The sequence below is a fragment of the Sardina pilchardus genome, chromosome 8 (genome assembly GCF_963854185.1).
Source record: "Sardina pilchardus chromosome 8, fSarPil1.1, whole genome shotgun sequence".
Taxonomy (NCBI): domain Eukaryota; kingdom Metazoa; phylum Chordata; class Actinopteri; order Clupeiformes; family Clupeidae; genus Sardina; species Sardina pilchardus.
Genome location: NC_085001.1, coordinates 827,552 through 847,857, shown reverse-complemented (window position 1 = coordinate 847,857; position 20,306 = coordinate 827,552). Strand labels below are relative to the sequence as shown.

The window sequence follows — 20,306 nt, the reverse complement described above, 5'->3', positions numbered from 1 at the left end:
CAGCATGGGAACCATAAAACCCAGTATGTAGAGTAAGGGAACCTTATAACCCAGCATGTAGAGTAAGAGAACCTTATAACCCAGCATGGAAACCTTATAAGCCAGCATGTAGAGTAACCCAGCATGTAGAGTGAGGGAACCTTATAACCCAGCGTGTAGAGTAAGAGAACCTTATAACCCAGCATGTAGAGTAACAGGCAGTCTGCCCCGTCTAATTGGCTAATTGAACGTGTGTGAGTGTCTGTGATGGAACTGTGTACAGGTCACTGTTGCTCCGATGTCTGTTGCCATGACTCCTGACTCCATTGTCTGGTTGCCATGAGTCCTGACGCCATTGTTTGGTTGCCATGACTCCTGGGTCCATTGTTTGGTTGCCATGACTCCTGACTCATTGTTTGGCTGCCATGACGCCTGACTCCATGTTTGGTTGCCATGACTCCTGACTCCATTGTTTGGCTGCCATGACGCCTGACTCCATTGTTTGGTTGCCATGACTCCTGACTCCATTGTTTGGTTGCCATGACTCCTGACTCCATTGTTTGGTTGCCATGACTCCTGAGTCCATTGTTTGGTTGCCATGACTCCTGACTCCATTGTTTGGTTGCCATGACTCCTGACTCCATGTTTGGCTGCAGGTTTCTCGGTAGCCGGAGGGCAGCGCTTCAGCCAGTTCTTCATGGCGGGGGTCCGCCCCCCCGTCCTGCGCCAGCCCCACCGTGCAGCACCACCAGCTGCCCCAGCAGGGGGCGTCAGAGCCTCCTTTACCCCCGGAGGATACCCCCACCCCCAGACCAGCACCAACAACTACCCCCACCCTCAGACCAGCAGCACCAACAACTACCCCCACCCCCAGACCAGCAGCACCAACAACTACCCCCACCCTCAGACCAGCAGCAACAACTACCCCCACCCTCAGACCAGCAGCACCAACAACTACTCCCACCCCCAGACCAGCAGCAGCAACAACTACTCCCACCCCCAGACCAGCACCAACAACTACCCCCACCCTCAGACCAGCACCAACAACTACCCCCACCCTCAGACCAGCAGCACCAACAACCAGGTCCACTCCTCTCTGCTCTAAACTGGCTCAGTTCCCACATGTGTGTGTGTGTGTGTGTGTGTGTGTGTGTGTGTGTGTGTGTGTGTGTGTGTGTGTGTGTGTGCGTGTGTGCGCAGTTTCTGTGGGGTGTAGTAATGATATGTCCTTTAAATGACTTGCAGTGTTTGTATACAATAATAAGGCCACTGTGCAGTTATGTACTTCGTTGTTGTTATTGCTTTATTACACGGCTCTTCAGAGTGCTGCAGAAAGTTCCATTCACTTGAATGGGCCTTCCCACCGTTCCATAGGGAGCCTAAGTCTCCGCCCCTTCCGCTCGGTCCACTGGACCTAAGATCGGAAAAATAATGAATGATAGTCTATGGAGAAAGATAAATTATTTTCTGGTCCCGATCGTCTTGTACCATGAATTACACATATGACGTTTGTCAATTTTAAAGACAAATTTTCATGTAAAGACATTTGCAGTTCATTTCGCAACTAGTGAAAGTGACATAGTTGCCAGCAAGATGTAACCGCTAACTAGCATAACAGCTAGCTAACTAGCGAGCCGCTCGTTTCATTGAGTTGGTGACGTACATCGTTTGAGACAAGAGATGTAGTCCACTGGGCGGATTCGCACAAAAGTAAGAAACTTTTAACAACTAATAAACTTTTAAAGTCTATTGAATAACAGTACTTTATTGATGTGAAAAATGATCTTTTAAATTCGCACACATCATATGTGAAATGCACACTACAATTCGAACGGGACCAAAAAATAATAGTTATCTACTCCATTGACCCCCGTTCATAATTTTTCGCGATTTAGGTCCAATGGACCGGAAGTAGATGCGCGTCGTTCCATGCACATGCCTGGGCCTTCCTAGAGTTCCATTCACCTGAATGGGCTTTCCCAACGTTTAAATCTATATATGACCGCTGCAAAATATGTAATGATCGCAGTCAATGGCAGCGGGTTTTGTGCTTTTAATTCACGTCTTTCGTATCAGTCCGCAACAACTCCGTTCACCTCTTGTAATGGAATTCCATTGAATTTAATTCCATTGTGTGTGTGTGTGTGTGTGTGTGTGTGTGTGTGTGTGTGTGTGTGTGCGTGTGTGATACTCGTAAGATTACACGTAAGCCCAAACACGTAAGATTAACTGTTTATTTTGTTAACGGAAGCCACAAAACGGTTGCCAAATCATTGCTAAAGACACATTGTGTTAAAGGGATATTCCGCCATTTGTGGAAATACGATCATTTTCCACCTTCCCTCAAGCAAAACAATCGATATTTACCTTGTTCCCGTTCATCCAGCCATTCTGTGAGTCTGGCGATACAACTTTTAGCTTCAGCCTAGCATAGATCATTGAATCGGATTAGACCATTAGCTTCTCGCCTGCTAGCTTCATGTTTAAAAGTGACTAAGATTTCTGGTAATTTTCCCATTTAAAACGTGTCTCCTCTCAAGTTAGAAAGTGCAATCAGACCAACTGAAAATGAAACCTGCCGTTTTTCTAGGCTGATTTGACATGGAACTACATTCTCATCTGGCGTAATAATCAAGGCAACTTGCAGCTACTGGCACTACTACTGCTTGATGTCTATGGGGACTATTTTCAGATGCTGCGTACGATATCACTGCGCCTATGGTACGTTTGCAAGTTGCCTTGATTATTACGCCAGATGAGAGTGTAGTTCTGTAAACGTTTTAAATGGGAAAATAATCAGAAATCTTAGTCACTTTTAAACATGAAGCTAGCAGGCGAGAAGCTAATGGTCTAATCCGATTCAGTGATCTATGCTAGGCTGAAGCTAAAAGTTGTATCGCCAGACTCACAGAATGGCTGGATGAACGGGAACAAGGTAAATATCGATTGTTTTGATCGAGGGGAGGTGGAAAATGAGCGTATTTCCAAAAATGGCGGAATATCCCTTTAAGTTTCATTTCTCGTTTTGGCAGGTAGCCGTATAATAAGCGGGATAATGTATAGAACACCGGTAATTATCCCTTTTCCTTCAGGATGAAGCAAAACATCTCCACTGTGCGTCGGGGTTCTGTTCATCCTGTCGGGACTTATCTTCTGATAATTAGTGGCGGACAATACACTATCCCTTACATGTTGTTGTGCTTGTTCTTGTGTATTCTGTACATCTTCAATACATTATCCCTTACATATCCCTTACATTATCCCCACAGGGCAACGCTACACAGGGCAACGCTGGCACTGCCACCACACAGGGCAACGTTACAGAGGGCAACGCTACACAGGGCAACGCTGGCACTGCCACCACACAGGGCAACGCTGGCACTGCCACTCCAGAGGGCAACGCTACAGAGGGCAACGCTACACAGGGCAACGCTGGCACTGCCACCACACAGGGCAACGCTACAGAGGGCAACGCTGGCACTGCCACCACACAGGGCAACGCTGGCACTGCCACCACACAGGGCAACGCTGCACAGGGCAACGCTACAGAGGGCAACGCTGGCACTGCCACCACACAGGGCAACGCTACAGAGGGCAACGCTGGCACTGCCACCACACAGGGCAACGCTGCACAGGGCAACGCTACAGAGGGCAACGCTGGCACTGCCACCACACAGGGCAACGCTGCACAGGGCAACGCTACAGAGGGCAACGCTGGCGCCGCAGGTGAGAGGAGTGGTCAGTAGATGGCGCTAGCTGGCACTGATGCAGAGCACTAGCTAGCGCCATCACCCTGGACAGCCCCACGGCCTGAATTTCATTTTTCACAACGGGGGATATTCCCCGCCTCAGTGACTCCAATGGGGGGGATTTATACAGTTTGGGGGGGGGAATTATACAGTTTGCGGGAAACGCTACTTGTAGGCTTAAACCAGTGGCGGCTGGTGGTTTTAGAATTAACTGAGGAAGGTGTGCGCGCGGGGGGTGGTCTTTCAGAGAGGGACGTTGTTAAACCCACATTATATTATTATGATGGTTATGGATATGATTTAATGCCATAGTAAGTAAACTGGAATTAATAAATAAAACTAGAAATGCAATTCCAAGGAATTACCAGTGCATGAAAATGCAAAAACAGATAGATAATGTAGATATGGTTACTAAGGTGTAGCTAGGGTAAACATGGTGGTTGCATAGTTTACAGAGAGTTGATAGTGTGAAGGTAGACAGTTTAAAGATGAAACATTCCAGTTCTAACTTAACTAATGATTTCTATTCATGTTAAAATGTTGATTAGCTAACTAAGCTAATGATTTCTAGCAGTTACGTTAAAAATGCTAATTATGCTAGCAATGCTAACTTTATTAACAATGCTAACCAGGTTGATTAGCTAACTTAACCGATGATTTCTAGCAGTAATGCTAAAAATGCTAACTATGCTAACAATGCTAAATATGGTAACAATGCTAACCAGGTTGATTAGCTAACTTAGTTGATGATTTTTTGCAGTTATGCTAAAAATGCTAACTATGCTAACTATGCTAACCATGCTAACTAGCTAACTTGCTAGTGAGGACTTTTATTTTGAAACATTTGTTGCTAGGGTATCCATGGTGGCCACTATCAGGAAACAAGAAGTTACTGCAGTATAATCATGTTGGTTGCTATGGAAACGGTCATAAACACTTAATTTTAATGGTTGCTATGTTGGTTGCTAGGTACATGGAGGTTTCATGTAGTTGACTGGAGGCATAGTGGATGATAACTGACAGTTGGAATGGTTGAACAGTTCAATAGTTGAGTAGTTTCAATGGTTAAATGATTTAATAGTGTATTATTGCAGTGAGGACTTTTATTTTGAAACAGTTGTGGACAGAGGAAACAGTTAACAGGATATGTAGTCTTCTGAGAGACTGTATGCTTAAAGCCAGAGAAAATGACAGTTGGTGCCCAGGTGGCCGGCCACCTGGCGTAAGATTCTAATTGCTGCCGTGATGTCATAATGAGCAATGTTAAGTCTATGGGGAAATAGCTCAATGTTAAATCTATGGGGAAATCGTTTTTTAATTCATAGTTTAAAAAGAATAAAAGTTACAAAGTTGAAAAATACAAAGCACACATGGCATAAGCGAGACCTACGCAACAAAGTTTGAATGAAGTTTCTACGTTAAACGGTTCAATCTGAATTGCGTGCGTTAGAAGAATAACTAGAAATGCAATTCCAAGGAATTACCAGTGCATGAAATGCAAAAATAGATAGATAATGTAGATATGGTTACTAAGGTGTAGCTAGGGTAAACATGGTGGTTGCATAGTTTACAGAGAGTCGATAGTGTGAAGGTAGACAGTTTAAAGCTGAAACATTCCCAGTTCTAACTTAACTAATGATTACTATTCATGTTAAAATGTTAACTATGGTAACAATGATAACCAGGTTGATTGGTTAGCTTAGCTACTGATTTCATGCAGTAATGGTAAAAATGTTAACTATGCTAACTATGCTCACAGTGCTAACCAGGTTGATTAGCTAACTTAGCTAATGATTTCTAGCAGTTATGCTAAAAATGCTAACTATGCTAGCAATGCTAACTATGGTAACAATGCTAACTTAAACTAACAATGCTAACCAGGTTGATTAGCTAACTTAACTGATGATTTCTAGCAATAATGTTAAAAATGCTAACTATGCTAACAATGCTAAAATTGCTAACAATGCTAACCAGGTTGATTAGCTAACTTAGTTGATATTTTTTGCAGTTATGATAAAAATGCTAACTATGCTAACTATGATAACTATGCTAACCATGCTAACTAGCTAACTTGCTAGTGAGGACTTTTATTTTGAAACATTTGTTGCTAGGGTATCCATGGTGGCCACTATCAGGAAACAAGACGTTACTGCAGTATAATCATGTTGGCTGCTATGGAAACGGTCATAAACGCTTAATTTTAATGGTTGATATGTTGGTTGCTAGGTACATGGAGTTTTCGTGTAGTTGACTGGAGGCATAGTTGATAACTGACAGTTGGAATGGTTGAACAGTTAAATAGTTGAGTAGTTACAATGGTTAAATGATTTAATAGTGTATTATTGCAGTGAGGACCTTTATTTTGAAACAGTTGTGGACAGAGGAAGTAGTGAAAGAGGATCTGTAGTCTTAATGAGATTGTATGCTTAAAGCCTGAGACAGAAGGTGCCTCTCATATAGCGTTTACGCGTCCTCTCTCGCTCCTCGATCCTCACTGATCTTTCTTTATGTAGATCATTGAGGATCGAGGATCGAGGGAGGACATATAAACGCTGCTTGAGAGGGACCCACAGTAAATACTTTAAAAGTTGTATGTAGATAGTCTAATTAATGTTGATAGATAGAATGTTTAATGGATGTTGATAGGCAGATTGTTTAATAGATATTGATTGACAGTTTAATGGGTGGATGAGTGAATGGTCTGAAGAAGATGAATGGATAGAAGGTTGGATGGAATGTGCCTTATATTCTTGTTAAGAGAGACACTGATACAGCTCTCTGAGAGTAGTTGACACAGGTGTAATCAATTTAACTGGCTAGTCTTAAGAGAGCCAGAGTATCTTAAAGCCTGAGACAGAGTAAATAATTTAAAAGTTGAATGTAGATAGTCTAATTAATGTTGATAGACAGAGAGTTTAATGGATGTTAGACAGATTGTTTAATAGATGTTGATAGACAGTTTAATGGGTGGATGAGTGAATGGTCTGAAGAAGATGAATGGATAGAATGTTGGATGGAATGTGCCTTATATTCTTGTAGAATGGAGAGACACAGCTCTCTACTGAGAGTAGTGGATACAGATACAGGTGTAATCAATTTAACTGGCTAGTCTTAAGAGAGCCAGCCTGAGACAGAGTAGATTGTTTAAAAGTTCAATGTAGAGCGTCTAATTGATGTTGTTGATAGGCAGACTGTTTAGAATGGGTGGATGAGTGAATGGTTTGAAGAAGATGAATGGATAGAAAGTTGGATGGAATTAGGAGGACTTATTTTGATACTGTTGTGCACAGAGGATACAGGGGAACAGAATATGTAGTCTTCAGAGAGGAGCCTGAGAGAAACTGACAGTTGGTGCCCAGGTGGCTGACCAGCTGGGGTAACATTCTAATTGCTGCCGTGATGTCATAATGAGCAATGTTAAGTCTATGGGGGAAATGGTGATAGTTTTTAACTAATAGTTTAAAAAGTATAAAAGTTACAAAGTTGAAAAATATAAAGCACATATGGCATAAGCAAGACCTACGCAACAAAGTTTGAATGAAGTTTCTATGTTAAACGGTTGAAGCTGAATTGCGAGCGTTAGAAGAAGAAGTTTAATAATAATAAGAAGAATAGGAAGAACAGTACAGTGCATTTTCATGCACTGTAATAAGAAGCCTAGGAAGAACAGTATAGTGCATTTTCATGCACTATAATTATTTGTACCTCAGCTTGTTAGTATACTTTTAGTATCCTGTGCTGTTTTATAACCCTCTACTGCAAGACATAATGCATGCACTGAAAATGTGCTAGGACTTTTATTTTGATATGGGTCCTAGAGTTTCTGAGTAGAACGTTTTTAGCCGTTTGTTAGCAGCTGGCTCACGTTTTCATGAAAGCTTGATAGTGTGTAAAACAGCAACATGACGTTCAGCTAATTACAATTCAAACCTTGCTAGTTAATCTTGTTAAAATTACTTAAATTCGTTTTCAACTAAATTAGACCTAAATAGTTACAGAAATGTCTTCGTTCAGACGTTCGTTCATTCGCTAGGTACGAGGCAACATATCATTTCATTGCTCTCTCCTTTGCTAAGTTAAGAGACTTACCCTAGCTAGCTGCCTGCTACCATTGGGGTTTCGTATACGTCTTTCTGCCGTTCTGACCCTGTTTGTAAGTCCAGTGAGTGACATGAAATTGGGTACTCAATAAAACGTTTGATTTATTAACAACTAAGCAACTGAAATAACTAATTCAGTTCATTTTCGATCCACATGCTCGACTTTCCTGCTGCGGCATGACAACTTCTGATATGTACCGTTAACCTGTCCTGCATTTCTGATTGGATATTAGCAACACAATCAGCTCCACTGATTGGTTCATTGACGGAGGCACTTCAGCGGAGGATCTTCCTCCCTTTGGCCATTCACTTCAATAATATTCACGAGCCGTGGGGGTCTGGAGAGTTTATTATGGGCACTTAAGTGTGCGGGAAATGAAAAGAATATGCGGAATACTCGCAATCCTGCGCGCAAATTCAGGCCCTGAGCCCACACACCACATGGGGCTAGAGCAGTGCAGGCAGTGAACACCACTCCCTTTAAGACCTACACACACACACACACACACACACACACACACACACACACTCACAGATCAGAGCTCGATGTGTGTATATTGGCGATCAGCATAGTAATGTTCTGAGATGATGAGAGAGCAGGCGTGTATGCATGTGTGATCAGCAATGTTGTGTGTGTATGTATGCAGGTGTGATCAGCAGTGTTGTGTGTGTGTGTGTGTGTGTGTGTGTGTGTATGCATGTGTGATCAGCAATGTTGTTGTGTGTGTGTATGCATGTGTGATCAGCAATGTTGTTGTGTGTGTGGGTGATCAGCAGTGTTTTGTGTGTGTGTGTGTGTGTGTGGGTGTGTGTGTATGCATGTGTGATCAGCAATGTTGTTGTGTGTGTGTATGCATGTGTGATCAGCAATGTTGTTGTGTGTGTGGGGGTGTGTGTGATCAGCAGTGTTGTGTGTGTGTGTGGGGGTGTGTGTGATCAGCAGTGTTGTGTGTGTGGGGGTGTGTGTGATCAGCAATGTTGTTGTGTGTGTGTATGCATGTGTGATCAGCAGTGTTGTTGTGTGTGTGGGGGTGTGTGTGATCAGCAGTGTTGTGTGTGTGTGTGGGGGTGTGTGTGATCAGCAGTGTTGTGTGTGTGTGTGTGATCAGCAGTGTTGTTGTGTGTGTGGGGGTGTGTGTGATCAGCAGTGTTGTGTGTGTGTGTGGGGGTGTGTGTGATCAGCAGTGTTGTTGTGTGTGTGTGTGATCAGCAGTGTTGTTGTGTGTGTGTGTGATCAGCAGTGTTGTTGTGTGTGTGTGTGTGTGTGTGTGTGTAGGACAGTCCGAGGCTGCAGAGCGGAGCGGCCAGACTGGGTCTCCACAGGAAGAGACGCCTCACACGAAGCCTGATGGGTACGCACGCGCATGCATGCACTAGAGACACACACACACACACACGCACACACACACGCAGGCATGCACTAGAGACACACACACACACACACACACACACACACACACACACACACACACGCATGCACTAGAGACACAAACACACACACACTCAAGCACACACACACGCATGCACTAGAGACACACACACACACACACGCACGCGCGCAGGCATGCACTACAGACACACACACACACACACACACACACACGCACGCACTAGAGACGCCTCACACGAAGCCTGATGGGTACACACACGCACGCAAGCACACACACACGCACGCACTAGAGACACAAACACACACACGCACGCAAGCACACACGCATGCACTAGAGACACACACACACACACACACACACACGCACGCACTCAAGCACACACGCACACACGCACGCACTAGAGACACAAACACAGGCACACACACACACGCACTCAAGCACACACGCACACACGCACGCACGCACTAGAGACACTAACACACACACGCACGCACGCAAGCACACACACACGCACTAGAGACACTAACACACACACATACTCTAGAAACATGCATGCAGACACAAACACACACACATACTCTAGAAACATGCATGCAGACACTAACACACACACATACTCTAGAAACATGCATGCAGACACACACAAACACACATTTTTGTATACACTGCCCCTCAACCCCACCTGACCTCACACACACACACACACACACCAAGCCAGCCTCTCCCTGTTATCCTTTTTAAACTGTGTGTGTGTGTGTGTGTGTGTGTGTGTGTGTTCTCAGAAGTGATGAGTCAGGTGAAAATCTTCCTGTGGAACCTTCCCATCAGAACACAGAGAGCAGAACCTGCTCTGAGAACCCCAGAGGTACCCACAGAACCCTCAGAATCATGCACGTTCTAAACAGAACACAGAACCATGCACGCTCTAAAGACCACACAGAACCATGCACATTCTAAACACACAGAACCATGCACATTCTAAAGACCACAAAGAACCATGCACGTTCTGAACACACAGAACCATGGACGTTCTAAACACACAGAACCATGCATGATCTAAACACCACATAGAACCATGCACATTCTAAACACACAGAACCATGAACATTCTAAACGCCACACAGAACCATGCACGTCCTAAACACCGCACAGAACCATGCATATTCTAAACACCACACAGAACCACGCATATTCTAATCACCACACAGAACCATACAAATCCTAAACACCACACAGAATTATGCATGTTCTAAACACACAGAACCATGCACATTCTAAACACCATACAGAACCATGCACGTTCTAAACACCACACAGAACCATGCATGTTCTAACCATACAGAACCATGCACATTCTAAACTCCACACAGAACCATGCACGTTCTAAACACCACACAGAACCATGTACATTCTAAACACCACACAGAACCATGCATGTTCTAAACACACAGAACTGTGCATGTTCTAAACAGACAGAACCATGCACGTTCTACACCATACAGACCAAGGGCCGAGGTGTTGGAGTCACATAATGTATGTGTCTCTTGACAGTGCTACTGCTGAGCTCTCTGTGTGTGTGTGTGTGTGTGTGTGTGTGTGTGTGTGTGTGTGTGTGTGTGTGTGTGTGTGTGTGTGTGTGCATTTTCACAGACTCACTGGAGAATGAGGCCTTGAGTCCTCCAAACCTACAGGCAGAGAAGTGTGTAGAAGAGACCAGAGCAGCAGAGGTATGCGGTATGCACACACACACACACACACACACACACACACACACACACACACACACACACACATGTGCACAAACATGTACAAACACAGACAAATGTGGGATACTGTATTGATATTCCTGTGTAGTTGTGTGTTAACTTACATTGGGGCTCATTTGTGTGTGTGTGTGTGTGTGTGTGTGTGTGTGTGTGTGTGTACAGGTCCTGGGTGTCGGCTCCTCCCTGAAGGTTACCATCCAGCAGACCAATGAGAGTCGAGCATTCAGCACCGGCCTGGAGGAATCAGCCAATCACAGCCAGGACAGCGATCAAAACCCCGCCTCCTGTCCCTTCCTCTGCTACATATGCAACACAACATGCTCCAATCAGCAGGTACCGGGAGTGTGTGTGTGTGTGTGTGTGTGTGTGTGTGTGTGTGTGTTTAATAGGGATGTAACGATTACCGGTAGGGTTGGGTATCGTTTGAATTTGAACGATTCCGATTCCGATTTCGATTCCTTGTTTCGATTCCGGTTCCTAACGATTCTCGATTCCGATTCTTGTAAGAGGCAGGGTCAAAAAAGTTTAGGATATTTTAAATGAGCTGGCTAACCAACAGTCTTTCTGAATGACATAGAATTCAAATTGATGGAGAAAATCAGTCTATGAACTTTTCACTTTTTATGAACTTTACTATACATTTCTCACAGGGCAGTTTTCAACTACAATATAAATATCAAATCTATGAACTGTCGTCTTGTGTGTGTGTGTGTGTGTGTGTGTGTGTCAGGAGTTCCAGAGCCACATGAACAGTCTGCAGCATCAGCGTCGTCTGATGGAGATTCAGCACATGAGCAGCACCTGCCTGGCCCAGCTACTGCCCAGCCTCACTGACCACAGGTGTGTGTGTGTGTGTGTGTGTGTGTGTGTGTGTGTGTGTGTGACCTGCCTGGCCCAGCTACTGCCCAGCCTCACTGACCACAGGTGTGTGTGTGTGTGTGTGTGTGTGTGTGTGTGTGTGTGTGTGTGTGTGTGTGTGTGTGTGTGACCTGCCTGGCCCAGCTACTGCCCAGCCTCACTGACCACAGGTGTGTGTATGTGTGTGTGTGTGATGAATCTTCACAAATGGAGCACACTGAGGAAGGCGCTAAGCTGAAACGCGTCTGTGCAATGAAACACATTCATATGCAAAGTGCGGCCTCTTTCCTTCTCTGAGGAAGCATATACGTTTGACCACAGGTGTGTGTGTGTGTGTGTGTCTTCTCTGAGGAAGCACATACGTTTGACCACAGGTGTGTGTGTGTGTGTGTGTCTTTTCTGAGGAAGCATATACGTTTGACCACAGGTGTGTGTGTGTGTGTGTGTCTTTTCTGAGGAAGCACATACGTTTGGCACTCTAGAGAGAAACAAGAGACTGAGTGAAACTGCTCCTACCATACACACTGTGTGATGAATCTTAACATGTGTGTGTGTGTGTGTGTGATGAATGTGATGAATCTTACATATTTGTGTGTGTGTGTGTGTGTGATGAATCTTAACGTATGTGTGTGTGTGTGTAGAATGTGACGAATCTTACATATGCGTGTGTGTGTTTTTATACTGTATATTTGTGTGTGTGTGTTTATATGTGTGTGTGTGTGTTTATATGTGTGTGTGTGTCTGTGTGTGTCAGAGAGAAGAGGCCTCCTCTGCAGCGCTGGTGTTTTTATACTGTATATGTGTATGTGTATGTGTGTGTGTGTGTGTGTGTGTGTGTGTGTGTGTGTGTGTGTGTGTGTCAGAGAGAAGAGGCCTCCTCTGCAGCGCTGGTGTGTGTCCTGTCAGTATGTTAATATGTGTGTGTAGTCCCTTTCCCACATAACTTCTAGAAGTTACCCGGACATATTTACCCGGGTAGAGGCACGACACGGACGTTTCCCACATGAGCTTTATGTCCGAGTGAGATACGGGTAATTGTGTTCACACTAGACCTGAGTAGGAGCCGCGAGGGGTGGGGCAATGTCAGCACTTGCAGGGGGAGGGAGATGACGCTAAATAAATGCGTTGTTGTGCTGTGTTGCCTGGATGATGCGAACTTACATCAGATCCAAAACATCATGAAACAACAGAAGTAGTTAGCTCGCTAGTCAGCGGGAGTTGGCATAGAGGAAAAAATAGCTAACGCCAGGACCACAGTAAACAAAGCTCTACTTCAACCCTCTCTGGTATACACATCCAACACAACAAATTAATAGAAAATAATGACACACCTGGAAAATATATAAACAGCACACAGAGGTCTGAGGCTCCTTCCCAACTCCTACAAAAAGCAACAATGCTAAATAACAGCGACGTTAACTATTAGCTGTTAATTGCTAACCACTGTAATAAACAGCTAGTTGCAAGCTAATCGACAACACTTAAAGCTATTCACGTTTGCAAGGATAATCCTGCCTGTCCCGCGACAAACACAACAACGTGATTGCAGTTTAAATTTTTATTGTACGTACACAAAATGTCACTGTTTTCTGTACTCCGGTGTTCTCGTCTGTGTTCATACTCGTAGGGCAATGTTTATCGTTACCATGGCAATTTGTACTTTCTGCCTCGCGCTGCAAGCAGGCTGCAAGGGCGCATTTCTATACGTCATCGGTACGCCCCCCATCTCTACCCAGAACTGTGCCGGCTGCGTTCCCACCTAAGCGCACCCGGGTAACATCTAGAAGTAGTACTAGGGGGCTAGTAGGGTGAGTTCCGGGTAAGAAAATACCCGAGTTTTGCGTTCCCACATACAGCCACCCGTTTGATATCCGTTTGACATCCGGATGTCTCGCTCATGTGGGAAAGGGACTTGTGTGTGTGTGTGTGTGTCAGAGAGAAGAGGCCTCCTCTGCAGCGCTGGTGTGTGTCCTGTCAGTATGTTAATATGTGTGTGTGTGTGTGTGTGTGTGTGTGTGTGTGTGTGTGTGTGTGTGCAGAGAGAAGAGGCCTCCTCTGCAGCGCTGGTGTGTGTCCTGTCAGTGCCACTTCTCTGGCGACCTGCTCGAGCACCGGCGGTCCAAAGAACACAAGGTGGGTACGAGACACGCCAACCTGCCAACCACACGGCGGCCGCGCCAACCCAGGTGCCCGCCTGCCAGCTGAACAGACATACGCCAAACCCGCCAGCCTGGTGAGCGCGGTGCCAGCCTGGCATCCTCACAACCCTCGCCAGCTTGGCAGCTCCGAGAGGGAGACGCCCTCGTGCCAACGGTGCCAACGGCACAACGTCAAATGTGCCACCTCAAGGAGACGCCCGTTAATGTGCCAACTTAAATAGTGCTACAAACGACTAGCCGCTAAACAAGCGCGTTTGTGCCTGTGCACAGAGAGAGCAGGGTGTGTGTGTGTGTGTGTGTGTGTGTGTGTTAGCGTACGAGACGGAGTTTATGCCTGTGCACAGAGAGAGCAGGGTTTGGTAAAGCCTCGCCTGTTATCGCACGAGACAGAGTTTGTGTGTTCGTGTGTTTGTGTGTGTGTGTGTGTGTGTGTGTGTGTGTGTGTATTGCCTTGTGTCATCTGCATTAGCACACCTTTGATGACATTTGTCAGGAACTAACCATTTTCTGTCATCAAAACGTGTGTGAGTGTGAGTGTGAGTGTGAGTGTGAGTGTGAGTGTGAGTGTGAGTGTGAGTGTGAGTGTGAGTGTGAGTGTGAGTGTGAGTGTGAGTGTGAGTGAGTGTGTGTGTGTGTGTGTGTGTGTGTGTGTGTGTGTGCTTGTCTGGACTGTGTCCCTGTGTATGGTGACTGGCTATGTGAAGTGTAAAAGGTGTCCGATGTCTCCCCCTGCTGGTGCAGATGTGCAAGCGCGGCTCCAGGCCCTTCTGCACCATGTGCAAGAGGCACTTCAGGACGCCGCGCAAGTTTGTGGAGCACATGAAGTCCCGCCAGCACAAGCAGCGGGTGGAGGAGGTACCAGACACACAGCACACACACACACACACACACACACACACACACACACACACACACACACACACACACACACACACACACAGCACAAGCAGCGGGTGGAGGAGGTACCAGACACGCAGCACACACACACACACACACACACACACACACACTCGCTCTCTCTCCCATCACAGACACACAGCACTCACTCTCACTGGCATCACACACACAGCACATACACGCAGCACAGACACTCAGCACAGACACACACACACACACACCCACACATACACGCACACAGCACAGACATGCAGCACAGACACACACACACGTAGCACAGACACTCAGCACAGACACACACACACACACACACACACACATACACGCACACAGCACAGACACACACAGCACAGACACGCAGCACAGACACGCAGCACAGACACACACACACTGTCTGGCATCATAGTGTATTTAGGCGTGTGCTTCTATGCTATGCTTATTTAATCCATAGCATATCTATTGTATTGCATTCTTATGTAGCCTATTTACATGATGTACTATTACACTACTGTGAAGGTCCCTCACTGACTCCTGTGCTGCCTGGGAGTTGACCTTTGCCCTCTGCCCTCTGCCCTCTGCCCTTTGTCCCCAGCTGCAGGAGGAGCGTGAGCCGGAGCTGCTGGAGGAGCTGATCACCGTGGATGCCGTCGGCTGCTTCGAGGGGGAGGACGACTACGAGGAAGAGTCCAGCGAGGAGGACGAGGAGGGGGGGGCGGCCGCCAGACAGGTCAGTGGTCCGTTAGCGTGACGGCTAACTCACTGGTCAGTTGATGAGACAGGTCAGTGGTCCGTTAGCGTGACGGCTAACTCACTGGTCAGTTGATGAGACAGGTCAGTGGTCCGTTAGTGTGACGCTAACTCACTGGTCAGTTGATGAGACAGGTCAGTGGTCCGTTAGTGTGACGCTGACTCACTGGTCAGTTGATGAGACAGGTCAGTGGTCCGTTAGTGTGACGCTGACTCACTGGTCAGTTGATGAGACAGGTCAGTGGTCCGTTACTGTGACGGCTAACTCACTGGTCAGTTGATGAGACAGGTCAGTGGTCCGTTAGTGTGACGCTGACTCACTGGTCAGTTGATGAGACAGGTCAGTGGTCCTAAGTGTGACGCTAACTCACTGGTCAGTTGATGAGACAGGTCACTGGTCCGTTACTGTGACGGCTGACTCACTGGTCAGTTGATGAGACAGGTCAGTGGTCCGTTAGCGTGACGGCTAACTCACTGGTCAGTTGATAAGACAGGTCAGTGGTCCGTTAGCGTGACGCTAACTCACTGGTCAGTTGATGAGACAGGTCAGTGGTCCGTTAGCGTGACGGCTAACTCACTGGTCAGTTGATGAGACAGGTCAGTGGTCCGTTAGCGTGACGGCTAACTCACCGGTCAGTTGATGAGACAGGTCAGTGGTCCGTTAGCGTGAGGGCTAACTCACCGGTCAGTTGATGAGACAGGTCAGTGGTCCGTTAGCGTGACGGCTGACTCACCGGTCAGTTGATGAGACAGGTCAGTGGTCCGTTAGCGTGACGGCTGACTCACCGGTCAGTTGATGAGACAGGTCAGTGGTCCGTTAGCGTGACGGCTAACTCACCGGTCAGTTGATGAGACAGGTCAGTGGTCCGTTAGTGTGACGCTAACTCACTGGTCAGTTGATGAGACAGGTCAGTGGTCCGTTACTGTGACGGCTAACTCACTGGTCAGTTGATGAGACAGGTCAGTGGTCCGTTAGTGTGACGGCTAACTCACTGGTCAGTTGATGAGACAGGTCAGTGGTCCATTACTGTGACGCTAACTCACTGGTCAGTTGATGAGACAGGTCAGTGGTCCGTTAGCGTGACTGCTGACTCACTGGTCAGTTGATGAGACAGGTCAGTGGTCCGTTAGCGTGACGGCTGACTCACTGGTCAGTTGATGAGACAGGTCAGTGGTCCGTTACTGTGACGGCTAACTCTCTGGTCAGTTGATGAGACAGGTCAGTGGTCCGTTAGCGTGCCGGCTAACTCACTGGTCAGTTGATGAGACAGGTCAGTGGTCCGTTAGTGTGACGCTAACTCACTGGTCAGTTGATGAGAGAAACCTTTGATGACGGAATAGCTCAGTAGAGAGCTATTCCACCTCATCTCGAGCAAAACAATCGATAGTTACCTTGTTCCCGTTCATCCAGCCATTCTGTGAGTCTGGCGATACAACTTTTAGCTTCAGCCTAGCATAGATCATTGAATCGGATTAGACCATTAGCTTCTTGCCTACTAGCTTCATGTTTAAAAGTGACTAAGATTTCTGGTAATTTTCCCATTTAAAACATGTCTCCTCTCAAGTTAAAAAGTGCAAAAAGACCAACTGAAAATTAAACCTGGCGTTTTTCTAGGCTGATTTGACATGGAACTACACTCTCATCTGGCGTAATAATCAAGGCAACTTGCAAACGTACCATAGGCGCAGTGATATCGTACGCAGCATCTGAAAATAGTCCCCATAGACAACAAGCAGTAGTAGTGCCAGTAGTTTGCAAGTTGCCTTGATTATTACGCCAGATGAGAGTGTAGTTCCATGTCAAATCAGCCTAGAAAAACGCCAGGTTTCATTTTCAGTTGGTCTTATTGCACTTTCTAACTTGAGAGGAGACACGTTTTAAATGGGGAAATTACCAGAAATCTTAGTCACTTTTAAACATGAAGCTAGCAGGCGAGAAGCTAATGGTCTAATCCGATTCAGTGATCTATGCTAGGCTGAAGCTAAAAGTTGTATCGCCAGACTCACAGAATGGCTGGATGAACGGGAACAAGGTAACTATTGATTGTTTTGCTCGAGGGGAGGTGGAAAATGAGTGTATTTCCAAAAATGGCGGAATATCCCTTTAAGGGGCGCTTGTGCCTGAGGAGGTGTGGCCTCAGCCTGAACACACACACACACACACACACACACACACCTTTAAGTGGCGCTCGTGCCTGAGGAGGCGTGGCCTCAGCCTGATGATCATGTGTCAGCAGTGGCGTCTGTGTCACTGTGGAGGATCTGATTTGCCACTATGTGATGTGTGTGTGTGTGTGTGTGTGTGTTTTCTCAGTCGGTTCACCGGTCAGTGGCGCTGGAGGACATGAGAGACGAGGAGGAGTATGACCCGGACACTCAGTATGGTGAGACGACTCACACACACACACATACACACTCACTCACTCACTCACTCACTCACACACACACACACACACACACACACACACTCACTCACTCACTCACTCACTCACTGGTGTTCTACTCTAGAACCTCAGGAGGCCTGTAGTCACTGGTGTTCTACTCTAGAACCTCAGGAGGCCTGTAGTCACTGGTGTTCTACTCTAGAACCTCAGGAGGCCTGTAGTCACTGGTGTTCTACTCTAGAACCTCAGGAGGCCTGTAGTCACTGGTGTTCTACTCTCTCCTCCTCTTCTCTCCTCCTCTTCTCTCCTCCTCTTCTCCTCCTCTTCTCCTCATCTCCTCCAGGTTCTAGTTTCGTGGTTCCGGTAGCTGGGTTCCTGTGCCGGCTCTGCCACAAGTTCTATCACTTCGAGTCCACAGCTCTGCAGTCACACTGTCGCTCTCTCACACACTTTCAGAACCTGCAGGTTAGTCCTATCTCACACACACATACACACACACACACACACACATAGTCATCTTGTCTTTCCAGAGCCGAGCTGTTTTACCAAAAGACTGAGAGCCTAATGAATATGTACTTACTTGAGCCGGTGCTTGAAAGCACCTTGAATTCGATGTGGCCCTGATGTGGCCCTGATGTGGCCCTGATGTGGCCCTGATGTGGCCCTGACGTGGCCCTGATGTGGCCCTGATGTGGCCCTGATGTGCTGTGCTGTGTTGAGGGCGCTGTGTGAGTGGTCATGTTGTGCTCTCTCTGCCGTCATCAGAAGTACAGGAGGAGGAAACAGCGCCCCCCGCAGGAGAGCCACAAGGAGCGCGGAGGGAAGGAGGGCCCAGAGGAGCCCAGCGACCAGGAGGAGGAGGAGGAGGAGGAGGAGGAGGAGGAGGCCCCAGCGTTAGACTGCAGCAGGGCTTTGCCACTGGAGCCCCCACACATACACACACACACTCAGAGACACACTCCACTGGAGCCCCCCCACACACACACTCCACTGGCAGCGCCCCCCAGAGGAAAAGGCTCTCGCCGCAAGCAGCCGGCCAAGAGGTCCAGAACCCAGATGGACACAGAACCAGCAGCAGCTCCTGGACCAGAACCGCACGCTGGAGCAGAACCGCACGCTGGACCAGAACCGCACGCTGACGCTGACCGGGCCGGCTCGGTGGGTGGAGCAAAGCGGAGCTGCGTCCAGTTGCCTGGCAACGACCTGCCGCAGGACAGAGGTGGGGGGGGGAGGGCACACTTGTCCAGCGACCCCCCCGACCGGGCCAAGGCTCTATGTGACCCCCCCGACCTGGCCAAGGAGCTGGATCTGGACGGAGCTGGTGTGGGGGAGACGGGTGGAGCTGGTGTGGGGGATCTGGGTGGAGCTGGTGTGGGGGAGACGGGTGGAGCTGGTGTGGGGGAGACGGGTGGAGCTGGTGTGGGGGGGACGGGTGGAGCTGGTGTGGGGGAGACGGGTGGAGCTGGTGTGGGGGATCTGGGTGGAGCTGGTGTGGGGGAGACGGGTGGAGCTGGTGTGGGGGGGACGGGTGGAGCTGGTGTGGGGGGAGCTGGTGTGGGGGAGACGGGGGGAGCTGGTGTGGGGGGGACGGGTGGAGCTGGTGTGGGGGAGACGGGTGGAGCTGGTGTGGGGGGGACGGGTGGAGCTGGTGTGGGGGAGACGGGTGGAGCTGGTGTGGGGGATCTGGGTGGAGCTGGTGTGGGGGAGACGGGTGGAGCTGGTGTGGGGGATCTGGGTGGAGCTGGTGTGGGGGAGACGGGTGGAGCTGGTGTGGGGGGGACGGGTGGAGCTGGTGTGGGGGGAGCTGGTGTGGGGGAGACGGGGGGAGCTGGTGTGGGGGGGACGGGTGGAGCTGGTGTGGGGGAGACGGGTGGAGCTGGTGTGGGGGGGACGGGTGGAGCTGGTGTGGGGGAGACGGGTGGAGCTGGTGTGGGGGGGACGGGTGGAGCTGGTGTGGGGGAGACGGGTGGAGCTGGTGTGGGGGGGACGGGTGGAGCTGGTGTGGGGGAGACGGGTGGAGCTGGTGTGGGGGGGACGGGTGGAGCTGGTGTGGGGGAGACGGGCGTCCAGCGTCCTGCATGCTCCTCCTCCAGGGTCCAGAGGCGAGTGGTGACCAGGAGGAGGTCCACGCGCGCCAGCAAGCGGCCGTGAGAGGCGCTGGACCCCCGTAACCATGGTGACCAGGAGGAGGTCCACGCGCGCCAGCAAGCGGCCGTGAGAGGCGCTGGACCCTCGTAACCATGGTGACCTGCCGCCGCCCCGCACCCATCAGGGCT

The 20,306-nt window shown here is 48.2% G+C and overlaps 1 protein-coding gene across 1 annotated transcript; it reads left to right on the top strand.

Annotated features, from left to right (window-relative positions):
• Positions 1 to 964: 964 nt before the first annotated feature.
• Positions 965 to 20,143, top strand: ciz1b (cdkn1a interacting zinc finger protein 1b). The gene is made up of 14 exons (XM_062543793.1): positions 965 to 1,063; positions 3,249 to 3,705; positions 9,105 to 9,180; positions 10,002 to 10,084; positions 10,870 to 10,946; positions 11,148 to 11,318; positions 11,716 to 11,825; positions 13,883 to 13,976; positions 14,744 to 14,857; positions 15,492 to 15,626; positions 17,961 to 18,030; positions 18,374 to 18,495; positions 18,796 to 19,377; positions 19,421 to 20,143. Exons 7-14 carry the CDS (start codon positions 11,731 to 11,733, stop codon positions 20,141 to 20,143), a joined length of 1,935 nt encoding a protein of 644 aa, XP_062399777.1. The 5' UTR covers positions 965 to 1,063; positions 3,249 to 3,705; positions 9,105 to 9,180; positions 10,002 to 10,084; positions 10,870 to 10,946; positions 11,148 to 11,318; positions 11,716 to 11,730.
• Positions 20,144 to 20,306: the final 163 nt, after the last annotated feature.

Excerpts from the sequence above, each read along its gene's own strand:
- ciz1b (XM_062543793.1), top strand. The coding sequence starts at position 11,731 with ATGAACAGTCTGCAGCATCAGCGTCGTCTGATGGAGATTCAGCACATG. Across the intron at positions 14,858-15,491 it reads ACAAGCAGCGGGTGGAGGAG|CTGCAGGAGGAGCGTGAGCC; the intron begins GTACCAGACACA and ends CTTTGTCCCCAG. Across the intron at positions 19,378-19,420 it reads GGGAGACGGGTGGAGCTGGT|CTGGTGTGGGGGAGACGGGT; the intron begins GTGGGGGATCTG and ends AGACGGGTGGAG.